Source organism: Engystomops pustulosus, chromosome 6, assembly GCF_040894005.1.
Source record: "Engystomops pustulosus chromosome 6, aEngPut4.maternal, whole genome shotgun sequence".
In the NCBI taxonomy this organism is placed as follows: domain Eukaryota; kingdom Metazoa; phylum Chordata; class Amphibia; order Anura; family Leptodactylidae; genus Engystomops; species Engystomops pustulosus.
This window is the reverse complement of record NC_092416.1, coordinates 156,959,052-156,983,982: the sequence shown is the minus strand read 5'-3', so window position 1 is coordinate 156,983,982 and position 24,931 is coordinate 156,959,052. Positions and strand designations below refer to the sequence as shown.

General features: G+C 44.4%; 1 protein-coding gene across 2 annotated transcripts in view; it reads left to right on the top strand.

The window, feature by feature from the left end:
• Positions 1–2,262: 2,262 nt before the first annotated feature.
• CD40 (CD40 molecule) overlaps positions 2,263–24,931 on the top strand; it is a 50,803-nt gene continuing 28,134 nt past the window's right edge. Inside the window, exons 1-2 of one of the 2 annotated variants that reach the window (XM_072111995.1) lie at positions 2,263–2,289; positions 24,633–24,699. In XM_072111995.1, coding sequence (XP_071968096.1) covers positions 2,278–2,289; positions 24,633–24,699 — 79 coding nt within the window. In that variant the 5' untranslated portion in view covers positions 2,263–2,277. Of the gene's footprint in view, positions 2,290–8,827; positions 9,143–24,632; positions 24,700–24,931 lie in introns of those variants that run through there. The other variant, XM_072111994.1, reaches the window with a different exon arrangement.

Sequence of the window (24,931 nt, the reverse complement as noted above, 5' to 3'; positions counted from 1 at the left end):
CTCTGTTACCAGAGTCCCTCCGTGCTCCTCTGTTACCAGAGTCGCTCCGTGCTCTTCTGTTACCAGAGTCCCTCCGTGTTGCTGTGTTCCTGTGTCCCGTGTGCCTTTGTTCCCGTTCCCATTTGCCTGGACCTCCCGTTCCTGACCCTCGATTGGATTTGACGCTGTATCTCTGCCGCCTGCCCTGACCCTGTGCCTGGACCCAACTATGAGACTGTCTTCTGCTAAGGTACCTCGACCTCGGCTGCCACTGCGGGCTAGTCGCACCTGTGGAACGACCTGGTGGTACCCTGCCGCAGCAAGACCATCCTACTTTGCGGCGGGCTCTGGTGAAGATCAGGTGCCACTTAGACTCCGGTCCCAGATGTCTGCTAGTACATCTCCCGCGGTGGTCCAGAGTATCCACTGATTCCGAACCCTGACACTTCCATAGGTGTAACTACAAGGGCATTGTCGAAGTTCAGCTAGGGTCCGCATGATGTGTGCATGGCAATATTAAAGGCAATGGCTCACTGTCAGCCAGGAGAGAACTTACTTTTCATGGCTTTAGCTGTTTTGTCTTGATTCATTATTCATTATTATTAGGGTTGGACTGGACCAGCAGAATACTAGATGGCCATCTGCCAGTGCCTAGCAAAAGACAAGCCCCAAGGCATAAGTTTAGCTTGAGTTGCCCTCACACAGCTTCTCATTATACTTGGCAGATGTGACCACTCTGTATCTTACGGCAGTATCATTGATGTGACATAAGGACATTGGCTTGTGCTGGGGTCTTATGTAAATAAGGGAAAAAGAACAAGTTATGTGCTTTGCCACCCTTCTTCACTGCAAATTTAAAGGTAACCTATCATCAGGTTTTCACTATTAAATGACAGGTTTCACCTAATGACAGGTTCCCACAAAAGTCTTTTTACTGTTTCCCATTCAGGTTTTATTAGAAAGATCCATAGCTCATATCTTTATTTATGTAATTAAAAAAAAATAGCTGCCAACTTGCCAGCAGACTCACTTAGTCACAATGGGCGTGTTTTATCTTCCCCAACATTTCCCTCCGCTCCCTCATTCCTCCATCCCTCAGAAATTTCTCTTCAGCCAGTCACGGTTTGACTCCGCCAACATCTCACTCAGTTCTCTCATTGCCCCATCCCTCAGGAATTTCTCTTTAGCCAGTCACTGTGGGATTCTGCCAATGTCTCCCTCAGCTCCCTCATTGCTCCTTCCCTCAGGAATTTCTCTTCAGCCAATCACTGTGTGACTCAGCCAAGGTCTCCCTCGGCTGATGGCAGATTGATGCGTATCAAAGATGTTGTATCTATCATTTAAAATTTCTATCTATGCAGCTTAGATACAGCAGCTCAGGGTCTGTATGTGGTAGATAACCATATAGTATTACTTAGATACCATTTGTATATAGTGAGTGGTTGTGATTGCAATGTGGGAAATTGGAAAATGAATTCTGTAAATTATTTCCTGACAGCATTTCTTACAGTGTCTTACTGTGTCTCATAATTAAAATACTTAAAGCAAAGCTGTCACCAGGAATGTCCGTTTTAGCTGGTGTCAGGTTCCAATAGCCTATGCTATGCTGATTTTAAAAAAACCTTTGTCAGCATTCTTAATCATTTCAGTAGTTTATTTTAGGAGCTGCAGTCTGTGTGTGCCTGTGTCAGTTTGCGCTACAATATAATTGTATGTTTTAACCTACCTGGCTTCCTTCTGGTGAGCCCAAGAGGTTGGGCTTTGCTTTGGATGCATTAAAAAAATCATGTGACTTCTCTGTGCTGCTCAATCACTCCTCAGCTCTCAGCCCCCACCTTTGTGCTGCTGCACAACTCTCCCTCCTGCTCCTTCACCCACACAGGGACAGAGCTCACAGCCTGGACTTCAGTGGGGAAGGGGGGAACTGTACAAGAGCAGGAAGGTGGGGGCTGAGAGCTGAGGAGTGAACAGCACAGACAAGTCACATGTTTTGTTTTTGTTTTTTTCACATCCAAAACAAACCAGATGATTCTGTCAGGGCGCAAGGTAAGTTAAAACACACAATTATATTGTAATGCAAATGCTTAAAAAAGGCAGAAAGATATCTTGGGTATCTGCAATTTGTCTTTATTGAAAATGAAGTCCCTGTGACAGGTTCCGTTTAAAGTGCTAAATAAAGCCTTAATCGTTATTCAAGCTCAATTTCTTTCTTCCTTCTTTTTTCCCCAGGCTCGTCTTTGTGGATCTGTCACTAATATTTTATTATCTACTTGGAGGATCTCTCTCAAAGGTTTCTGAATGACTTCAAGGGTGACTCGCTTAACTACAATCCCTTTTCCTCAATATGTTCTTCATCCATTAATATGAATAATGTTATATATAAGTGTTGATGAATGACTGGAAGTCTGGAAGACTGTGCTGTACCTGTAGTATCACCATGCTCCATCATTACGTACAGTATATACCAGTGGTGGCGAACCTATGGCACGGCTGCCGCACTCGGAACCCTGTCTGTGGGCACCTAGCACAGAATTTACCAGATAGGACTCAAGTCTTCCTCCTGCAGTCCAATACAGCCCAGGACGCGCCACGCTCAGTGCTATTTTAAAGTGACATCTACTTAGCTTCCAAGAGGGACCCAGAAGGGAAGCTACAATCCTGCATTCTATTGTATTGGTGTCCTCAGGACGCTAATACGATTGAAACTTGTGATGCAGCAGAGATCAATAGGTTACTGCTCAAATTGTCATGTTGGCACTGTGTAACTTAAAAGTGGGTTTTGGTTGTAGTTTGGGCACTCTGTATCTAAAAGTTTCGCCATCACTGGTATATACCTTCTGTCCATAGAGCCTTGTGTGTGATCCTCAAACTGTGAACCTCAGCAGATTGTATTTTCACACTCGTATAAAACTTCATAGGAAGATTACATCTTTCTTATCCCGATAGTCTGACTTTGTAGAGCTGGGTTTGATACTTTTCAAAGGGGCTGTCTGGGATGGAGCAATTTTTGTTGAGCTGCAAAGCAATTAGATGGAACCTTTAGTCTTGCCTCTGTTCCAGTGCCACGGCTCCCATCCCTTTCAGACATTTATAGTGACAGGAGCCATGGTGCTGGAACAGAGGGGGGAAGCGAGTTGAGTATAGGTAACTTTTTTTTTTTTACAGCCTTTTTAGCATCTGGGCTAACATGTTCAGGTCCCATGGAACCTCTTTACATTTTTTTTCAGCTATATTATCAATGATTAAAGAGCAACTATGTTCATTTGTGCATTCGGCACCTCAATTCCTGTAAAAATGTAGGACACCTAGGTAGAGCCTAGACCCCATAGACGATTCATGGGTCCTTGGGACACTGCTGGTGTCCATCATGCAGTTGGTATAGCATGGATTACAGAATGCTCAATGCAAATGGGAACAGACCCTAATCTGAATTATACTATTTACCTGGTGAGTTTTTTGAAGCTAGCCATACTGTCAGGTTCGCAGCAGGGGAGAACTCTGGGACTTCTGGTACTTCTGGTGGTGCTAGCAGGGTTCTTCGACCTCTGGCGTGTCTCTGCGCTAAGTCCACCGCTTGTCCGCTAACAGCTTGTCCCGCTGGACTGCTGGGAGTTGTGGTACCTCTGCATGGTGTCTGCGATTGTGCTTGGTTATTATGCTACATGAGGGCTTAATTCTCAGAAGTTCTCCAGCTCCTATCAGGTTCTGGAGGTGGGGTTCTGGCTGCATAAATTGCAGCGTCACTAGTCACCTGTTCCAGTGTTTGAAATCCCTTTCTTCACTTGCTCTCTGCATTAGGTTTGACTTGCTCTGTGTCTGAATTGTTGTGGTCTCGGCTAGTTTTTGACGTTGACCCTTTGCTTGCTGATTTTGCTCTTGATGTACCCTCTCGTGGTGACTCCGGATAGTTTACAACTCTTTTGTGTTTTATGTTTGTCAGTCTGTTCGTGTTGTTCCCTTCCCACACTTATCTAGTGTATTCCGAGTCTTCAAATAGTCGCCCCACTGTTTAGTGTGGGGGGGCTATAGGAAGGGACAGAGGTTGGGGCAAGCTCAGGGCACACTATCCCCTGTCTTCTGTGTTACCCAACCCTAACACATACACTTTTAATAGCTGACAGACAACGCCTATTCAACCATTCAACTGTTAAATCCAGCTGCTTACTGTAAGTTACGAGGCCTTTGTACAAATTTGATATTAGGCCATACTGTTGAACTCAGCCATAATCTAATGTTTAATTATAAGCTTAAAGGAATAAATTACAGGATTTTTTTTGGTCGAGGTTCCACATTTGGTACCTCAGCGAAGCAGTTGGAAGCAGTCACATGACTTCATTGAGTGCTGCTTATTCTTCACAGGCCAATAATGTCACATCAATGTACAGTGCATAGGGCAATGTATATTAGTGGTTTTATCCAAAATTTAGTATATCCTTATAGAGCGGGCTTTCCTCCTCTTCTTCTGGCTGCAGTGTCTTCTGTGATGACATCATGCTGGCCTGTGTCATGCAGAGCGGTGCAGACAGATGCGGTGCAGACGGACACTGGCAAGCACCTGCCCCCCTTCAGGGGTCTCCAATCTGCCACCCCAACTCATGGCGACTGCAGCCCTGGCTGCCATCATATAGACATCCACCTTACATAAAGCTGAGATGCTGTATCTAAGCGTGCATACTAAGCGTGCATAAAATGATGTATTATTGAAATTCTATTCCAAAATATAAACTTTTTTGGGAGTGCGTGGATACATATTTTATTACTTCTTCTGTGACTAACTGGTTTCCCCATTTACAGTTCATCAGGATGTTTTGTGTAATATAAGGTTGTTGCTAGCTGGTCCTTCAATTCTAAAAATGTTCCAATTTTCACAGTACAGAGAAGTTGTTATTATCATAGCTGAGTGCACAGGAGCAAAGTGATTTGTGCCCAGCCGATCTAGATTACAGCCCAATGTCCTCATCATTAGTTCACTGTAAGGCCGATACTTAGAGGGTGCAATACCCATTCATTTACGCTATATGTCAATTCATACTAGACATCACTTATATCAAGGTTCTGTTTCTTTAATAAAAAGATATTGTTTGATAATAAGTTTATTTTTGCATGAATATGTTGGTAAGACCCTGTCTGCTTTCAATAGAGTCTTAAAGGGATCTGTACAATTTATATTAAATTTGTATTGCAGTGTTGTATATCAACTTGACAGGGATCAGGGAACATTTTTAGGCCATAGAAACCCTTTTTTCTCTTGGAAATGTGTTTTGGGGTAGGCATTCCGAAAGAACAATATAAACTTTTTTAATGTCAAGCTACAGTCTGACTCCCACTACGATTGTACTGGCACAGCTCCCATGCCAAGGCAATCAGGATGCCATGCATGGACTTTACTTGTATCTTACTGGAACTGATGTATATATAAAAACTTAGAAAACAAATCCCTATTGTGGCAGGAGTCTCCTGCTAAGCTCTACAGCTGCTGGTAAACCAATAGACGCCGGGTGACTACACGATCCCTGGGTCAATTCTCTACAGATCACTAGTTCAGTGCTATGCAATAAAAATCCACTTCCCCAATAGACCTGATCTATTCAGGAGCAGTAGGGAGACTGCGGGGAAATTACTCCAGCATTACATGTACCTCCCACGTCGATAGAAAGTGAGATAATTGTGTTAAAGGGGTATGCTTAAATTTTTTTCACTTGGATGTTATTAAGAAAAATGTAGCTGTGTGAAGATGATTTCCCATAAATGTAGCCATGTTGTCCCTTAGAAATGAGATTGCTGTCCTTGGATACGACCACCTTTGCTGAAGGGATTACACAAAAAATTATTTTTGCATATAAAATGTCCAGGAGTTACTGCAGTCCTGTGGTAATGAACCAGGTGATCAGGGGGGACTCATATGTGTGTGACCATTGCTGCCGGGATGTGGTGGAGGTTGTATCCAAGGATGACTATCTTGTTACCAAGGGACAACATGACTACATTTATGGGAAATTATCTTCACACAGGTAACTTTCTAGAAGTTATTGAAGAATTGTATATATATATATATATATATATATATATATATATATATATATATATATATTGCAGAAATGAATGCCCAGATAGGAATACCCCTTTAAGAATGTGTATGCATTGTTAATTATCGCTTGTGCAGTACAATCCTCAATACCAGGGGAAATTCAGTTTTCTTCAATTCAGTTATTCCAGTTAAACACTTGGATGCTCTGAGGATTTAGAAGATTTGCTTTGCCATGGTGTATGATCTTTGTATGATTCTTTATCTTTTTACGCTACTTATTTACTCGAGTTTCTCTATTTAACAATAGCTGATTACTTTACTTTGTTTCAATAAAATTTGATTGTTTGGCTAAAAATACTCTTCCTGCAGGGAAATCTAGAAAATCTTGTTTTTCTTAGAATTTCTTTTTTAAGTAGAAATCCCTGTGATTGCTCTGTTTTCAAAGCCACCTCATAGTGGTCAATCCCTTTAATGATTGTGAATACTGCCTGAATACTGAATTATTAGTATTAGTATTTAGTATTTATTTTCTTGTGGTCACAGAATTACAGCTTTCACTGTGTGCTGAATATAACACCTATACTTTATTCCTTGGGTCTGTATAGTCTTGGTTAATACTACATTTATGTAGGTTTTATTATGTCTTTATAGATTTAAAAATGTTTGCCTTAATCTGACTCTAATAACTTGTTCATACTTTGGTGTACAGAGCTGTCAAATATGTCATTTTTTGCTGGACATGCTGACGTTTACATTGCTACCATGTAGCAGTATACAGGCAGTCCCCTACTTAAGTACACCCAACTTACAGATAACCCCTAGTTAAAGACAGCCCCCTCTGCCCACTGTGACCTCTGGTGAAGCTCTTGGATGCTATGACTATAGTCCCAGTCTGCAATGCTCAGCTGTAATGTGCCTGTAATGAAGCTTTATTGATACAGCAAAAGATTTTGAAATTCCAATTGTCACCGGGGCAAAAAAAAATGGTCTGGATCTACAATTATAAATAATATACAGTTTTGACTTACATACAAATTCAACTTAAGAACAAACCTATGGAACCTATCCTGTACACAATTCGGGAACTGCCTTTATATATGGAAAATTTGCTAGGGATCTATAACAGTGTGCCTTCTGCACACTGTTATAGATCCTTCCCAATGGCATCAGGATGCCTTGGGAACGGATCATCGCTCCTGAGATGAAATCACAGGGACAGACAATCCAAACAAAGTTGGCGGCACCCTCACGCCACCGTCATTTACCTGCTACCGATTGCAGATATATGGCTAACACCCGCCAGCACTGATTGCGAGTGTCAGTGGTGGCTGCATTATACAGCGAACAAGCACCATGTATGAAGAAGGCTTAGCCTGTGAGCCAACTTCAAGCATCCTCAATGCATTACAGCATACATGTACGTTGTATTTATGGTGGTTATTTTTCATTGGTTTTGCTGAGCTCTATGGGGCTTATTTACTAAGGGTCCCGCTGTCGCATTTTCGACGGTTTTCCTGACTTTTTAGGGATTGTGTCGCATGCGATCCTTTTGTGTCGCTATCGCGCCTGCTTTCACGCAACACAAATCGGCGGAGGGGAGGGGGGATGTGGGTGGGTGGTGTGGACCGTTGGATGATCCGACGGATTTGGACTACGTGCGGGATTTAACTTTTAAATTTGTATCGCAAGCCAAGCACTTACATGCACCAGGAAGAAGAAGCTGAACTCCGACCTGATTGGGGAAGCGACGCATGCAGGAAGTCGGGCGCACACTCTTCATGAATCGCGGCAGAGTTCATCCTCGTTGGACTGTCTGGATCGGGATCACGCAGGGACCGGGTAAGTAAATGTGCCCCAATCCCCACACCCCTCCTTCTCTACCTTGAAGAGTTTGGGGCGCACATCTCCCTTTACACCAGACCGGACCAGGAGTTGCCCTTACAGAGCAAGGTGGCAGACAGAGGGTAAAGTACAGGCCCTTCTGTGCAAGGTGTAGGTCCTTCAGTGCAAGGTACCAGACACAGGGTAAAGTCACAGGTACTTCTGTGCAAGGTGTAGGTCCTGCAGTGCAAGGTACCAGACACACAACAAAGGTACAGGACCTTCAGTGCAAGGTGCAGGTCCTTCCATGCAAGGTGCCTGACAAACGGCAAAGGTACAGGACCTTCAGTGCAAGGTGCAGGTCCTTCCATGCAAGGTGCCAGACAAACGGCAAAGGTGCAGGTCCTTCAGTGCAAGGTGCAGGTGCGTCAGTTCAAGGTAGCAGGCACAGGGCAGAAGTAGTGGTCCTTCAGTGCAAGCTGCAAGTCCTTCAGTGTTGGGTCACCTCCATCCCCACAACTGGAGGTATAGGAGCTACAGACAGTATTTTTTTTTTTGCCCCATAGTTTACAGGTATTACAAAGGCTTGGTCTATTACATTGTGACCCCTCCGGCCCATCAGGAGTTTTCCCTGTACAGTGAATCACTAATCCACCTCTGATTTGGAAACAGGTCATCAGGAACATAACTTGTATGTTCTTAATGGGTTACTTAATTTATGGTTTTAACCTTGCATATTAAAAGTTTTGTAATAACATCTATTTTAAGTAACAGGGAATGAAAGAAGACGAGGAGCGTCAACGTAAGAATGACAGAATAGAATGTAATAAAATCAATACAAAACAAAGAGCTATGTAATACTAATATCACTATTAAGAGCAATACCTTCAATGTACAGCTGAAATGGTTAAAAACATGTGTGGAGTTCCCTTTTAGAAATCCCCTAGTCCTTACAGGATCCTCTGTAGTTCCCAGTTTCGCTTTCACTTGTGATCCTTGGGCGGGTCTTGTTCTATAATTTGGAACCGAGAACACACAACAAGCTTTCGTCTGTCGTCTTCCCCGGTCTTTTGCAGTTGGTGCTCTACCAAGATCAACTTTCTAAACCTCTTTTAAGCTAATTATTCGCCTTCATCTTCACATGACGCTGGTTTTCTGAATTTCTCTTCCATCCCTGAGCTCTCGGGTGTCTACAGCTGCTGCTTTGTTACAGATGCTCCTGGAAACATCTTGTTGACTGTGTCAGTTCTGCGTTTTTTTTTTACGATGCACCTCTGGATGATAGCGTTGATTGTCTGTAGCTGTTACTTCCAGGTGAGACACGACTTACACTACCTTCCTGTTATCACCGTTGTATAGTCGGAGATATTAATAACGAGCAAAACTGGTGCAGCTCTGCCCTCGTGTGTCTAGCGAGCCTGGTGCTACATCAATCTTCTCGTTCTTTCCCCAAGGAGTTAATATTTGCTTGTTCCTCATTTCTGACACCGGTAATTTCCGAGCACCTGCTGTTTGCCTCCCTGGGGACTCTGACTACAGACGTGAAGTGCTGCGTACTATCTGTATGTGTGTGCACTTTAGCATCCCCACTGCTAGGCTAATTTCATGCCATGATCGACTAATCTCTCCAGTGTTAACAATGAATAGATCTTGGAAAGTTGTACACCCCGGCAGGGCCGATGTTTATGAAATAGCCCACAGAGATTTTTGTTTAATGAAGCCACCGTTGAGCGAAAATTAATATAATCAGAAAATGCCTGGAAGCAAGTTAACAGACAAGTTAAAGTCAATTTTCTATTGTTTCTTGCATTGCGCAGACTAAGGGGTTAGATCTAAAGACAATTTTTCAATTTAAGCTGGTTTATAAATCAGATTCCTATTGTGGGATTCCTGTGGTTGGCACAATTCATGGCTTTTATCTTCCCCCTGAAAAGGGTTGTCCCAACAAAAACGCTTATCTCCTATTCACAGGACAAATGTTTGGTCACCTGGGTCCAACTAATGAACTCCAAGGGTTGGTGAATAGTAATCTAAAAGCCCACCCAAGTCTTCCTTGTAGACAAAGTGCCTATTACTGGCGATCGGCAAACTTGTATGGGTAGTGTCGGACTGGCCCACCAGAGAATCAAAGGATCCTCAGATGGGCCCTGGCTATAATCCAATACTGAATCGCAGAGTCCAAGCACTAGAGAACCCAATTTGTAAGATGTTAATAGATGGTGGACCCCCAGGATAATTTTATTTGGTAAGTCCATGGAACCCGTGTCTGCCACTGTGTATGGAGCTCTAAATCATCAGTATAAAGTTAAAAATGTTTTTAGATCAAATTGCCCAAGCCAGATCTTTGTTTAAGACCTGAAGATCTTGGTTGAATACAATGTGCTGGTTAAACTTGGTTTTTTTCTACATTTTACATGGATTTGTGGTTTCCCATTTTTTTTATATTCAGCAAAAAAAAAAATATATATATATAGTTCACTTTTTTTTAGCTGTATTAAATATCAAAAACTTTGAAAATACAAATAAAATCTGCGTAATGCAGAATGCACCGCCATATGCAGATCTACAAGCCACATATGACTATAGGTTTTGCTTTGCACAGTCATACTCAGAACCACAATTTTCCACCTTGGAATCACTGTTTCAGACATTGAAGAAGGGTAGATGCGCACAGTTTTTCACAGTTCAAAGGCATTAGTTTATGTGGAATCATGAAAAATACCAGATGCCAGGGTAAAGCAAATCGACTGTGAAAAACGGACATTAACATCAACACAGTGGGTCAGATTTACTTACCCGGCCCATTCGCGATCCAGCGGCGCGTTCTCTGCGCTGGATTTGGGTCCGGCCGGGATTTATTAAGGTAGTTTCTCCGCCGTCCACCAGGTGGCGCTGCTGCGCTGAAGAGCATCGGAACGCACTGGAATACACCGAGCCGGGCTGAGTGAAGGTAAGTGCAATTTTCGCAACACATTTTTTGTTTAAATACGGCGGTTTTTCTGAATTCGTCGGGTTTTCGTTCGGCCACGCCCCCGATTTCCGTCGCGTGCATGCCGGCACCGATGCGCCACAATCCGATCACATGCGCACTGTGCACCAAAATCCCAGCAGAATTCGGCGTAAAACGGAAAATTTTGGGAAACCCGATGAAAGCCCTTAGTAACTGAGCTCCAGTGTATTTTGTCCATATCTGTGTCTTCTAGATATATGTATGGAAAGTGTCAGAGTGGGGTTCCTTAGGCCCACCAAGGTGCAATAGTCCCACCAAGGTGAAATAGGTGCACCACTCTGACACGTGTGGCAATGCATTATGCATGTTTGTATATATACACTCATCGACCACTTTATTAGGTACACCTGTCCAACTGCTCGTTAACACTTAATTTCTAATCAGCCAATGACATGGCGGCAACTCAGTGCATTTAGGCATGTAGACATGGTCAAGACTCTCCTGCAGTTCAAACCGGGCATCAGTATGGGAAAGAAAGATGATTTGAGTACATTTGAACGTGGCATGGTTGTTGGTGCCAGAAGGGCTGGTCTGAGTATTTCAGAAACTGCTGATCTACTGGGATTTTCACGCACAACCATCTCTAGGGTTTACAGAGAATGGTCCGAAAAAGAAAAAACATCCAGTGAGCGGCAGTTCTGTGGACGGAAATGCCTTGTTGATGCCAGAGGTCAGAGGAGAATGAGCAGACTGGTTCGAGCTGATATAAAGGCAACAGTGACTCAAATCGCCACCCGTTACAACCAAGGTAGGCAGAAGAGCATCTCTGAACGCACAGTACGTCGAACATTGAGGCAGATGGGCTACAGCAGCAGAAGACCACACCTGGTGCCACTCCTTTCAGCTAAGAACAGGAAACTGAGGTTACAATTTGCACAAGCTCATCGAAATTGGACAGTAGAAGATTGGAAAAACGTTGCCTGGTCTGATGAGTCTCGATTTCTGCTGTGACATTTGGATGGTAGGGTCAGAATTTGGCGTAAACAACATGAAAGCATGGATCCATCCTGCCTTGTATCAACGGTTCAGGCTGGTGGTGGTGGTGTCATGGTGTGGGGAATATTTTCTTGGCACTCTTTGGGCCCCTTGGTACCAATTGAGCATCGTTGCAATGCCACAGCCCACCTGAGTATTGTTGCTGACCATGTCCATCCCTTTATGACCACAATGTACCCTGTAACATCTGATGGCTACTTTCAGCAGGATAATGTGCCATGTCATAAAGCTGGAATCATCTCAGACTGGTTTCTTGAACATGACAATGAGTTCACTGTACTCAAATGGCCTCCACAGTCACCAGATCTCAATCCAATAGAGCATCTTTGGGATGTGGTGGAACGGGAGATTCGCATCATGGATGTGCAGCCGACAAATCTGCGGCAACTGTGTGATGCCATCATGTCAATATGGACCAAAATCTCTGAGGAATGCTTCCAGCACCTTGTTGAATCTATGCCACGAAGAATTGAGGCAGTTCTGAAGGCAGTTCTGATGGTGTGCCTAATAAAGTGGCCGGTGAGTATATATATATATATATATATTGTGAGAAAGTGAGAGGTATTGTGTGGGAAAACCGCTATCTGTCTTACAGGCAGATGAAATACATGTGGTAAAAGCCCTGGGTTTGTCTGCAGTAACCCAAGGGTTAATGCAGACATGATAAGCAGGAATAGTCTGTTTTGTCTGTGTTGGCCTAGCTAACACAGACACATTTGTAATGTCCGTATTGGGCCTGCTTATTATGGAGTAGGGGTAGGCTGGTAGTGGGACTCCTACTCCACCCGGGCTTCGGTCCTGGGCTTTTGTATAACCCACAGGTGCAGGTCACAGGCCTCGTTAGGGTCTGATTTAGTCTGCAGGCCAGAAGCAGTAGGAGAGGCCCTACCTGGAGAGCTGAAAGCGAGATTGCATTCTCACAGCAAAGGTAACTGAGGGTCTCCTGTCTTAATGCTGGCCAAGAGTGTGTGCCAGGCAGCCTGGTACCCGGATAGCTAGGGTCCTCAAAATGTATTAGACAGCGCCTAGCCGGGCAGGAATTACTTTTATAATGTTTTTGCATGTGCCTAAGCCAAGGCTGAATTTGTGTTCTGTTTTGCAAGTGTGAATAAACACTTAAGTTGGACTTTTAAACCTGCGTGTGTCACTGCTTCCTGCACTGCTACCAGTCAACTACCAGAGCTATTCCCCACATATGGTGGATTGGAGCGGGCAAAGTGCAGTGAAGTATACACTAGTGCATGTCCTGGAAGTTGACAGCACTGAAGCTGCAAGCCACAGCCATGGAGGAGTTAATCAAGCAGCTTGTCCAGTCCAACGTGCAGCAGCAAGAGACAAACAGATTGCTGCTCCAGCAGGTAACAGCCCTGACCGCTGCTCAGCAAAGGACTGTCCCAGCAATGACGGTGAAGGACGCCAGGAAAGAGGTCCGCAAAGCTATGACCAAGATGACCGCCGAGGATGATGTGGAGGCCTATCTGACAGGCTTTGAGAGGGTGGCCACCCGAGAGAGGTTGCCACATCAACACTGGGCAGAGGTGTTGGCCCCCTTCCTCGTCGCTGATCCCCAGCAGGCATACTACGACCTGAGCGAGGAGGATGCCCGGGACTACTCCAGGGTAAAGGCAGAGATCTTGGCCCGACTAGGAGTGGATCAGCATCTACATGCTCAAAGAGTGAATAGCTGGAGATACCAGGAGGCGCTACCACCGAGGGGGCAGATGCACCAACTTGTTCACTTGGTCCGCAAGTGGCTTCAGCCGGAGACATCAACCCCAGCCCAGATGGTCGAGAAGGTTGTTTTGGACCGTTTCCTGAGGGCCTTGCCGGGTGAGATCCAACAATGGGTGGGACACGGGGACCCATCTGATGCCGATGCGCTGGTGGGGTTGGTGGAGAGGTTTTGTGCCACTCAGGCCCTAACAAAGAAAGCCCCTTATACCAAGACAGGCCTTAAGGCACGGAAGGTCTTGTCACCCACAAATTCCCGGGGCAGGACAACGCCTAATGTCCGGGAAGTACCCCAGGGGAGGAGGAGGGCGGAGGCTCCCACCTGTTGGACCTGCCATGAGCCAGGTCATATTGCGGCCCATTGCCCCAATTACTCAGAGCCCATGGACTGCAGTTCCGCCAGAAGGGTTTCTCTCTATGCTGCCCCTGTCTACACAGCTACTAGCCCCGACTCTGCTGATGTGCGCCACCTGTGCCGGGTGACTGTGGCAGGGCATCCAGCGTTGGCCCTGCTGGACTCAGGCAGTCGGGTGACCTTGATTAATGGGTCACTCACAGACCCCAAGGCGGTCACAGGGCGCACAGTTGGAGTCCTGTGCATCCATGGGGACGTAAAGGACTACCCCACCACAGTTATTAACTTCCAGACCTCTTGTGGAGAGACGCTACATGAGGCAGCGGTTGTCATGAACTTGCCCCATGATCTTATTTTGGGACGGGACTTCCCCATGTTCTGGACTCTATGGCGGGGAAACCAAGAGTTGGGGGGTTGTTCTCCTGTGTTGTCTGGTCAGATCTCTGAAGCCGAGCCTGATGACCCAGATTCTGGAGTTCCTGCCGTAGGGGTGACCGCCACAGAAGATGGAAGTGTAATGTTTCCCCTAGATGTTATGGCAGGCGAAACTGAGGAGGTAGTGACAGGACCGCAGTTGTCGGATTTGGAGGTATCCCGTGACAACTTTGGTACTGCACAACTCCAGGACCCCACTCTGGTCCGCGCCAGAGAAAATGTGGTAGAGATTAATCGTGTACCTCAGCACCCAGGTGCGGATAAGTTGTTCCCTCGAGTGGTGGTAAATCAGGAGTTATTGTACCGCATTGATAAGGTCCACGGTGAAACCCGGGAGCAGTTAATGGTACCTCAGCCATATCGTCAGATGGTGTTAGACCTTGCACATAAGCATGTGATGGGAGGGCACCTAGGTACCACAAAAACTCTGGAACGCATCTTGCAGCGTTTTTATTGGCCCGGAGTGTACGATAGGGTAAAAAGGTATTGTGAAACTTGCCCTGATTGTCAATTGCATGCTCCCATGGTACACTTCCGAAGTCCGTTGGTACCTCTGCCCATTATTGAGGTACCTTTTGAAAGGGTCGCCATGGATTTGGTCGGTCCTTTAGTTAAATCTGCTCGGGGGCATCAGCATATCCTGGTAGTCATGGACTATGCTACCCGATATCCTGAGGCCATCCCACTGCGGCACACCTCGGCAAAACTAATTGCTAAAGAGTTGTTTGCCATGTTCTGCCGGGTGGGACTTCCCAAGGAGATCCTCACAGATCAGGGGACTCCTTTTATGTCAAAAGTCACCAAGGAGCTATGTAGGCTCTTTAACATTAAACAGTTACGCACCTCTGTGTACCATCCTCAGACGGATGGATTGGTAGAACGGTTCAACAAAACTTTAAAGAGTATGCTAAAAAAGGTGGTAAACAAGGATGGGAAGGACTGGGATGTACTATTGCCATATTTAATGTTCGCCATCCGAGAGGTCCCACAAGCTTCTACTGGGTTCTCACCGTTTGAGTTAGTGTATGGCAGACATCCCAGGGGTCTCCTGGACATAGCCAAGGAGACATGGGAACAAGAGCCCACCCCCCACAAAAGTGTAATAGACCATATCGCAGATATGCAGGACAGGGTGGCGGCCATCATGCCCATAGTGAAGGAGCATATGGAGGAGGCACAAAGGACTCAAAGCCGGGTTTATAACAGGTCAGCAAAAGTTAGGAGCTTTAGTCCCGGTGATCGTGTGTTGGTGCTAGTCCCCACTGTCGAAAGTAAGTTTCTCGCTAAATGGCAAGGACCGTATGAGGTTATAGAGAAAATAGGAGAGGTGAACTACAGGATACGTCAGCCCGGACGGAGAAAACCCGAGCAGACTTATCATGTAAATCTGTTGAAGGCCTGGAAAGACAGAGAGAGTCTGCATACAGAGATGGTCCTGGCTAGTCCACCTCCTGCGATACCCTCACAGGCTGCAGGTAAGCCTGTGCCGGAGGCAGAAGTGCGAATAGCCGATACCCTTACCAAAGAGCAACAGCGAGAGGCTCGAGAGTTTGTAGTAAGGAATACAGATGTGTTCTCAGAGTTGCCAGGCTACACATCTGTAATTAAACATGACATTTTACAAAATTACAAAATTTGGGATTATTCAGTTTAGAAAAAAGACGACTGAGGGGAGACCTCATTACAATGTACAAATACCTGAACGGACAGTACAAGGATCTCTCCAAAGATCTTTTTATACCTAAGCCTGTGACCAGAACAAGGGGGCATCCTCTGCGCCTAGAGGAGAGGCGATTCTACCATCACCATAGACAAAGGTTCTTTACTGTAAGAGCAGTGAGACTATGGAACTCTCTGCCGCAGGAGGTTGTTTTGGCGGACTCTATGTACACGTTCAAGAGAGGCCTGGATGACTTTCTGGAGAGAAAAAATATCACAGGTTATGTGGATAAAACATTTATTTAATTCTTGAAGGTTGGACTTGATGGACTTGCGTCTCCTTCCAGCCTTATATACTATGATACTATGATTGTCACTGAGCCAGGGGTAAAGGTAAGATTAAGGCCGTACAGAGTCCCTGAAGCTCGTAGACAGGCCATATCAGAGGAGGTTCAGAAGATGCTGAAGCTAGGGGTAATTGAGGAGTCCAAAAGTGAGTGGGCCAGTCCAATTGTTCTAATTCCCAAACCGGATGGGACGTTGCGATTTTGCAACGATTTTAGAAAATTGAATGAGGTGTCTAAGTTTGATGCCTATCCCATGCCCCGGGTGGACGAGCTTATTGAGAGACTAGGGGGTGCTCGGTACTTCACCACCCTGGATCTAACTAAAGGATATTGGCAGGTACCCCTGACAGATAGGGCTAAAGAAAAGACAGCCTTTGTTACCCCTGAGGGCCTTTTTCACTATGTTGTGTTACCGTTTGGGCTTCATGGGGCCCCCGCTACCTTCCAGCGGTTAATGGACATAGTGTTAAAGCCACATAGGAGATACGCCTCCGCCTATCTAGATGACATTATCATCTACAGCCAAGACTGGGCGAGTCACTTGGCCAAGGTACAGGCCGTAGTGAACTCTCTAAGGGCAGCGGGCCTGACTGCAAACCCCAAGAAGTGTGCGCTAGGAATGGAGGAGACACACTATTTGGGGTATGTGATCGGTCGAGGTATAATTAAACCTCAGGTCAACAAGATTGACGCTATACAGGGTTGGCCTCAACCAGTGAACACAAAGCAAGTCAGGGCGTTCCTGGGCATTGTAGGGTACTACAGACGGTTTATACCAAACTTTGCCACCGTGTCCGCTCCCCTGACAGACCTGCTGAAGGGTAAAAGGCCTGTCATGGTGCGGTGGAATGAACAAGCAGAAGGGGCTTTTCAGGCCTTGAAGTCCGCGTTGTGTGGATCTCCCATCCTCATTACGCCAAACTTCAAGAGAGAGTTTATTGTACAGACGGATGCGTCAGATGTAGGGCTGGGAGCTGTCCTGTCTCAGGAGGTGAATGGAGAAGAACACCCCATTACCTACCTGAGCAGGAAGCTCACGCCAGCAGAGAAAAATTACAGTATCGTAGAGAAGGAATGTCTGGCGATAAAGTGGGCATTAGAGTCCCTACGGTACTACTTGCTGGGACGACAGTTCCGTCTCATAACTGACCACTCTCCTCTCACGTGGATGAGTAGAACTAAGGAGAAGAATGCCAGGGTCACTAGGTGGTTCTTGTCCCTCCAAAATTTCAGTTTCATGGTGGAGCACAGAGCCGGGAAGCTACAGGGCAATGCGGATTCCTTGTCCCGAACGCATTGCTTAATGTCAGGAGTTCACCCCGGTGGGTCTGAACTGAGGGGGAGGGTATGTGAGAAAGTGAGAGGTATTGTGTGGGAAAACCGCTATCTGTCTTACAGGCAGATGAAATACATGTGGTAAAAGCCCTGGGTTTGTCTTCAGTAACCCAAGGGTTAATGCAGACATGATAAGCAGGAATAGTCTGTTTTGTCTGTGTTGGCCTAGCTAACACAGACACATTTGTAATGTCCGTACTGGGCCTGCTTATTATGGAGTAGGGGTAGGCTGGTAGTGGGACTCCTACTCCACCCGGGCTTCGGTCCTGGGCTTTTGTATAACCCACAGGTGCAGGTCACAGGCCTCGTTAGGGTCTGATTTAGTCTGCAGGCCAGAAGCAGTAGGAGAGGCCCTACCTGGAGAGCTGAAAGCGAGATTGCATTCTCACAGCAAAGGTAACTGAGGGTCTCCTGTCTTACTGCTGGCCAAGAGCGTGTGCCAGGCAGCCTGGTACCCGGATAGCTAGGGTCCTCAAAATGTATTAGACAGCGCCTAGCCGGGCAGGAATTACTTTTATAATGTTTTTGCATGTGCCTAAGCCAAGGCTGAATTTGTGTTCTGTTTTGCAAGTGTGAATAAACACTTAAGTTGGACTTTTAAACCTGCGTGTGTCACTGCTTCCTGCACTGCTACCAGTCAACTACCAGAGCAATTCCCCACAATATATATATATTTTATATTTTCACTTTAAATGCATGTAAATTGATTTGAGTGGTAACTCTTTCTCAAGCTGGCTATGACTAAGGCCTCATGCATACGATATGGGTCCCCATTGACGCCAATGGTGCATGGTCGCAGTGATCAGACGTTGTCTCACCGCAGCATGACCATGCACAGAAAAATAAAGGACATGTCCTATATTTTACTGTACTTTATAGAGAGGGAAAGGGGGAGCAGCTTTCATCTTTCCCGTCTCCTGCCCGCGGCTGTATGCTCCTCCAGGCTACATCCCGGTTGAGAATACGTTCGAGTGCAAGGAGGCTAAGATTTAGAGATAGGGTCAAGAGTGACCGTGATCCGTCACTGCTGGTTGACTGACTGTTTGGATCTCCCAAATATCTCCCAATTTTCTACTGGAAAATCCCTTTTCAATATGTATAAGCTGATTTTTTTTTATTAAAGGGGTTGTGCTGGAATATAAATTGTATATCTGGGTAAAGGCGGCTGTAAATATAAACCTCTCTCAGCACATGTTCACCTACGGAGCTGCCCATCACTGCCGGCTTCAGTTTGTATACAGAAGCTGGCAGTGCCATCCGTACCACAGCCGTGTCCTTCTACAGCCTAAAAATCTTGCTGTAAAAGGTGTGCAGCCATGTATAAATTTTTTTAATTCCAAGACAACCCCTTCAATGTATCAGGATAATAGATTGAACTCTACACCTTACTATGTAATGATTGTGAGTTCTGTAAACGGATCCATCAATGCAAAATACAGAAACATAATGTTGAATAAAGAAGCTATATTTTTCTGCCCTTATATGCCCGGGAAATAGGATGCCAACCAACATAACTTCTGCTGTTAATTAACATCAATGAATTTTTATATGAACACTATTTTCCAAAATTTGTAAAAACAGCAAACGGTAAATCTGAAACAAACATACAGTAACATTACCGTAGCTTTTAATCAGAAGCAAACAATAAAGCACAAATAGTGAAAGCATAAAAAATCGAATAATTAAAACCTTTTACAGTAAAGCAAAAATAAAACCCCAAAACTAAAACAAACAAAATGTCAATGTAGCCCTCAGGAAAAAATGTTTTCAATGGGGTTGATAAAACATTGGGGCACACTTTCTAAGGGCCATGCACCAGTTTTCTGTGGGGCTTTGCACGTTCTGTTAGGTGCTTGTGCAGGTATTTAAGAAGTGCTTGCACCACAACTGTGTCACATGTGATCATTTTGTGATACGGCTGCACTGTTCTTCATGCGACAAAAATTAGGGGGCGTTCCAGTGCTCAGTCGGACCATGCACCAGATTTAACATGCAAAGTCAGACAGAAGTGTGTTGCATGCCTCATGTTAAAGGTGCACCAAAAAAAAAAGCTGGTGCACTCTGTTGGGGCAGTGCAGGGGGCACCAGATTCATGAAGAACGGGCACCAGAAATCCTGAATCTGGCGCCCCCTGCACACTACACAGGCAACTACACATAGTACAGACTGCACTGTTCTTAGTAAATGTGCCCCATTGTCTTTTTTTATCAAGGGCCAAAGACAATTCAATGAATCTGTAGGGAGACGGTTTAGTGATAAATTACCCCCAATAATTATAAATCTCACAATGAATCCTCTAAAACAAACAATTAAGCTTGAAAACAAAAGTAAAATTGCTGTACATGTGGATGGAAGACCGGGATTTTCCCAGCTTTGCTACGGTGCACTTTTGGAATTCTAGACTGATCCTTCCGTATGTCATGGAAGCATCTTTACCACTAAGACTCTCTGCACTTCATGTTATTACATGTGGGTTTTAGGAAAGCAAATCCACAGCTAAAAAGTAGCAGAGCAGTGGATTGGTCTTTTACAAATCCCATATTTATATTACACATGAAACTTGCAGTAGAAATCCATTTTTAAAATCTGAAGCATGTAAATTTTTTATTGTTTATTTTAGTGTGTAATTTAACCATAAAAATACAAGCTAGTCCCCAAACACTGCAGCAAAAGCTTCTAACTAAACACAATGCAAATCTCCAAACTTTATCAAAAACTGTGTAAAATTCCCACAAGTTGATGCAGATTATCTGTACAGAATCTCTGTACATTGCTGTCCGAAACGCGTAGGTGAGAGGTAGCCATGGCACATTTCTATCCTTTCGGTTACTCAAAGTTGATGTCTTTAATATAATTGAATACATTTTATATTTTTATTGGATGCCAGATAATTTTTCCCTTTTTTCCTTTCTGTGTGCATATCCATGCAGAATACATGTAGATTTATTCATTATTGACTAAATGAAAATCTGCCCCGTTTTTTTTTTTACTTTTTGTAAATAGAAAGTTGTAGTAAGGAATTGCCTGATAGGTAATCAAAGCATGCTGGGAAAATGTATTCACAATGTTACATAAGTCACAAATTCAGGATGTGGGCATGGGAGGCTTCAAACCTCAAAACAGATCCTAATATAAGTTCAGACCTCAGACCAGACACCTATAATGACCATTACCACAACCATGGGCATTAAGTGCCCATTATTAGCCTTATCCCTGCAAGGGATGGATGGTGGGTGAGTGGATCGTTGTGGATGGTTGTTTTAATGGACATTAGTAGCAAAGAGTTTATGGCTGGCACTTCGGTTCCTCTTCTGGGTACACATTGGGGCAGATTTATCAAGCTGTCTAAAAGTCAGAATATTTCTAGTTGCCCATAGCAACCAATCACAGCTCCCCCTTAAAATATTCATGAGCACTGGTGAAATGAAAGCACAGCTGTGATTGGTTGCCAAGGGCAACTAGAAATATTCTGACTTTCAGACACTTGATAAATCTGCCCCATTGTGTTGCACAGTTTCTAAAAGTAGAACTCTACAGTCTTAACAGGGTTTTCCCACAAAACAAGTTATGCTCTATCCACAGGTTACGGTCTCACTTGCTGATTGTTGGGGGTCCCCACAGTTCACGAGAACGGTAAGAGGGGGGTCTAATGGGGATACACTCGTCACTCCCTGAGATAAGCTGAGAAGCGGGTCATGCAGTGGTCTGGCTTCACCGTTCATCTCTATGGAGCTGACGGAGATTTCTGAATGCCGTACTCTGCATCTCCATCAGATGAACAGGGCGTCCCTGCCATGCGCCACTGATTGCTCCGCTCATCTCGGGGCTTGAGGTACATCAGACCCCAATGGACCCCCATTCTCATGATCTGAAGACCCCATCATCACTGAGACCCCAACAATCATCAAGAAATTGTTTTGTGGGAAAACCCCTTCACATTGCAACAGATTCATAATCACAATGATGAATCTGTTGCAGCACAAGACTTGTTTGTCGTCCTCTGAGCTGTAAGAGCCTGCGACACAACAATGAATTAGCCCCAATGTATTAGGGTTGGAATACGAATGCATCATACATTTGAAATAAAAAGGTTAAACCGTAAACTATTATTGGAATTTAAAAAATTGCAAGAAAAAGTTATGGCTGCTTAATTGCACAATTAAGAAAAAAATATCAAAAAGTTTATGTGATTTTATGTAAAATGATTAAAGAAAAAAGCATAGATGCAGTCCAGCTACATTTAGGACATATTTTGTTGTACCCTCCTTAAAGGAAATGAACCACATAGAATGAATTGTTTTAACCCCAGCATACTTATACAATGACGTGTGCCCCTGTGACACGTCACAGAAGTCCTTTCTGGCTCCAATGGCTGTCCCCGACTCCCTGGCAGGGGAAGGGACGGAGGAGGTGGGAATAAGGGCCGAAGGAAGGCATGAAGAAGGGGCTTCTCTGAAGTACAAGGAGCCCCTGAGGCTCATCTGCATAAGCAATTAACAGCTAAACGAACAACGGATTGTATTTCAGGGGTAACACTCCAGTGTGTAAGTATGCTTCAGTTAAAAATCATTAAATCCATGTGGTTGATTTCCTTAAGTTTTTTTTCAGATTTATGTGAAACTTGAAGGGGTTTTCCAGAGCTATGATACTGATGACCTTTGCTTAGGAATGGTCATCAACATAAGATTGGTGGAATTTAAGAAGACAACACTTCTTCCTCTTCTCTCGCCTGTGATAATTATAAAAAAGCACACAAGGGGTTGACTTGGTGCGCTACCACAAAGGACTGATCACAGAAGTTAAGATGAATGGTCAGTTTATTGATAAACGATGGATAACGCGTTTCAGGGCGTACTTCTCTCATATTCATGTCCTGTTATAGACACACAGTCCAAGCAGAATAGAGTGATGCCCGATGGAAGGGAAGATATTCTTTTATAAATGAAGCAAGGCTATTCCAGAATCTGGTCAACGCTGCATGTCCGGCCTATGTACTTCATAGCTCTATCATGTTCTATTCTTATGTTTCTCTTACTATAGGACGATCCTGACAACTGTGCAGACAGTGGGGGTCATTTACTAAGGGCCCGAATCGGACTTTTACGGCGGGTTATCTGAATTTTTCCGAAATTTTCTCTGATTTTCCCTGAATTGCCCCGGGATTTTGGCGCACACGATCAGATTGTGGCGCACCGGCGCCGGCATGCATGTGACGGAAATCAGGGGGCGTGGTCGAACGAAGACCCGACGGATTCGGAAAAAAACCGCCGCATTTTAAAAAAAAAAGTGTCGCTGGACACGCGCTTACCTTCACCCAGCAATGGATTGTGAACTCCGGCGGACCTCAGCGACACCTGGTGGACGGCGGAGGAACTGCCTTAGTGAATCGCCGGAAGACCCGAATCCACCGCAGAGAATGCGCCGCTGGATCGCGACAGGACCGAGTAAGTAAATCTGCCCCAGTATCAGAGACTCCATAGTGACATGCCCCTTTGACAAAAGTTGACCAAAAAGGTCGGCTCGAAAGGAGATCTTAGAAGCAGTTCGATCAGCTAATCAAAACATTCAGAAAATACAAAAAACTAAGAAAAGCTTTTGAGATCCACCCCAATGATGATGGAAATAATTTTAATGTTAGCTACAATACTTGACATCACTGAACCTTTCACTTCATAAAAACATTTGAAAAATTGTCCTCATGAGTAATGTTTTTACTTCTCAAACAAGAATTAAAAAAAATAGTCTGAAAAGGGGAACTTAACCTTCATTTTCTTTAGAAATAGTTATTTTTTTTTTCAAGCAATAACGAACAAGGGGACAAAGGTTACCTTTATAATGCATCGGTCTAAGTCATCTTTTTACATATCTTATGCAAAGTAGTCATTGGTTGGTGGTGGCAGGTCGTCATAATCATTACCCCAATCTTGGCTTCATGGGGTAATGAAAAAAGCCTCTCTTAGGCCCCTTTCACATATAAGTATGCACACCTGGGCTGGAAACCAAGTGTAGCATGCGGCCGACTGAAGAAGGGGAGGGGTGATTGCTCACCACTATGGGACCTCTGAGACCTACAGGAACCACCAATAATCATGAGAACGAGGCTTAATATTTAATAGAGTAGAATGTGTCCTGTTACTCCATTCAATACTATGGTGTTTTGTTTGAATCCCCACCGTGGTCTGTCCACAATAAGAGCAAAATAATTAGATGTCTGCCAATGAGGGGCAAATGAGAGGCCCTATACACAGTAAAAGGTTAGATGGTCCCACCATTGTTATTTTCAGCTGATGTCAGTATAATGTGTTTCGCCGACCTACATTCTTGATGAACCTCAATGCTAGATATCTACATCTGGAATTTTCTACGAGGCCACACGTCATGCACGGAGCCAAGTTTCAGAACTTTCATAGCTGCAATACATTTACCAGCGGGATCTCAGCAGGTTTTCTTCATAGCCTCTAATATAGAAAATTCTAGGTAATTCTTCTTTAGGCACAGGCATATTCCTAGTCATCATAAAGACTGATGGAGCCACTTAAATGCAGCTATTCTTCATCGCATAGAAAAACAATGATAACATACATTTTATTATCATCCAGCAGATTGGGGATTGCTAATATGAATTTTTTACATGAGGGAAAGCTTACATTTAATGAATACCTCATCTTCTACTATCTCTATCAAACGCTGCCTGAGACAGGTTCTTATTAGAGGCAAGCCGCTCTGTAGGAAGACCTGCTTAATAGCTCACAAAGGGGCTCATTTATGAAAACTAGTGCACGGAAGAAGAGTGGAAGACTTGCCTATAACCGTTGTTCTATTTTTCTATTATTATACTTTTTATGAAGTTAGTTTTATACTGTACATGGGACCGTAACGATAGGCTACAGAACTGGATATAGGGAATATCTCTGATGATATATCTTCTTCTTGTAGACTTCCATGCCATGTGATAATCACGAATATCAGAAAGATGGTAGATGTTGCTCATTATGTAGGCCAGGTAAGTACCTATCTGATTCACATCTGTTTGTAACACTTTCCTATTCCAGTCATGATCTTTCGTGTGCTGGATTGAGGTGGTGGCAGAAGAAAAAAACCTTGCACATTTGGAGGGCTGCAAAGTGAATATTCAGGCTGTCTCCACAAATAAACAGTTACATCGCTTGGAAGCATCCACAATGTACACTCAGGGGAGGATTGAGATGGATGCCAGCAGTGGTGTAAATAGAAGC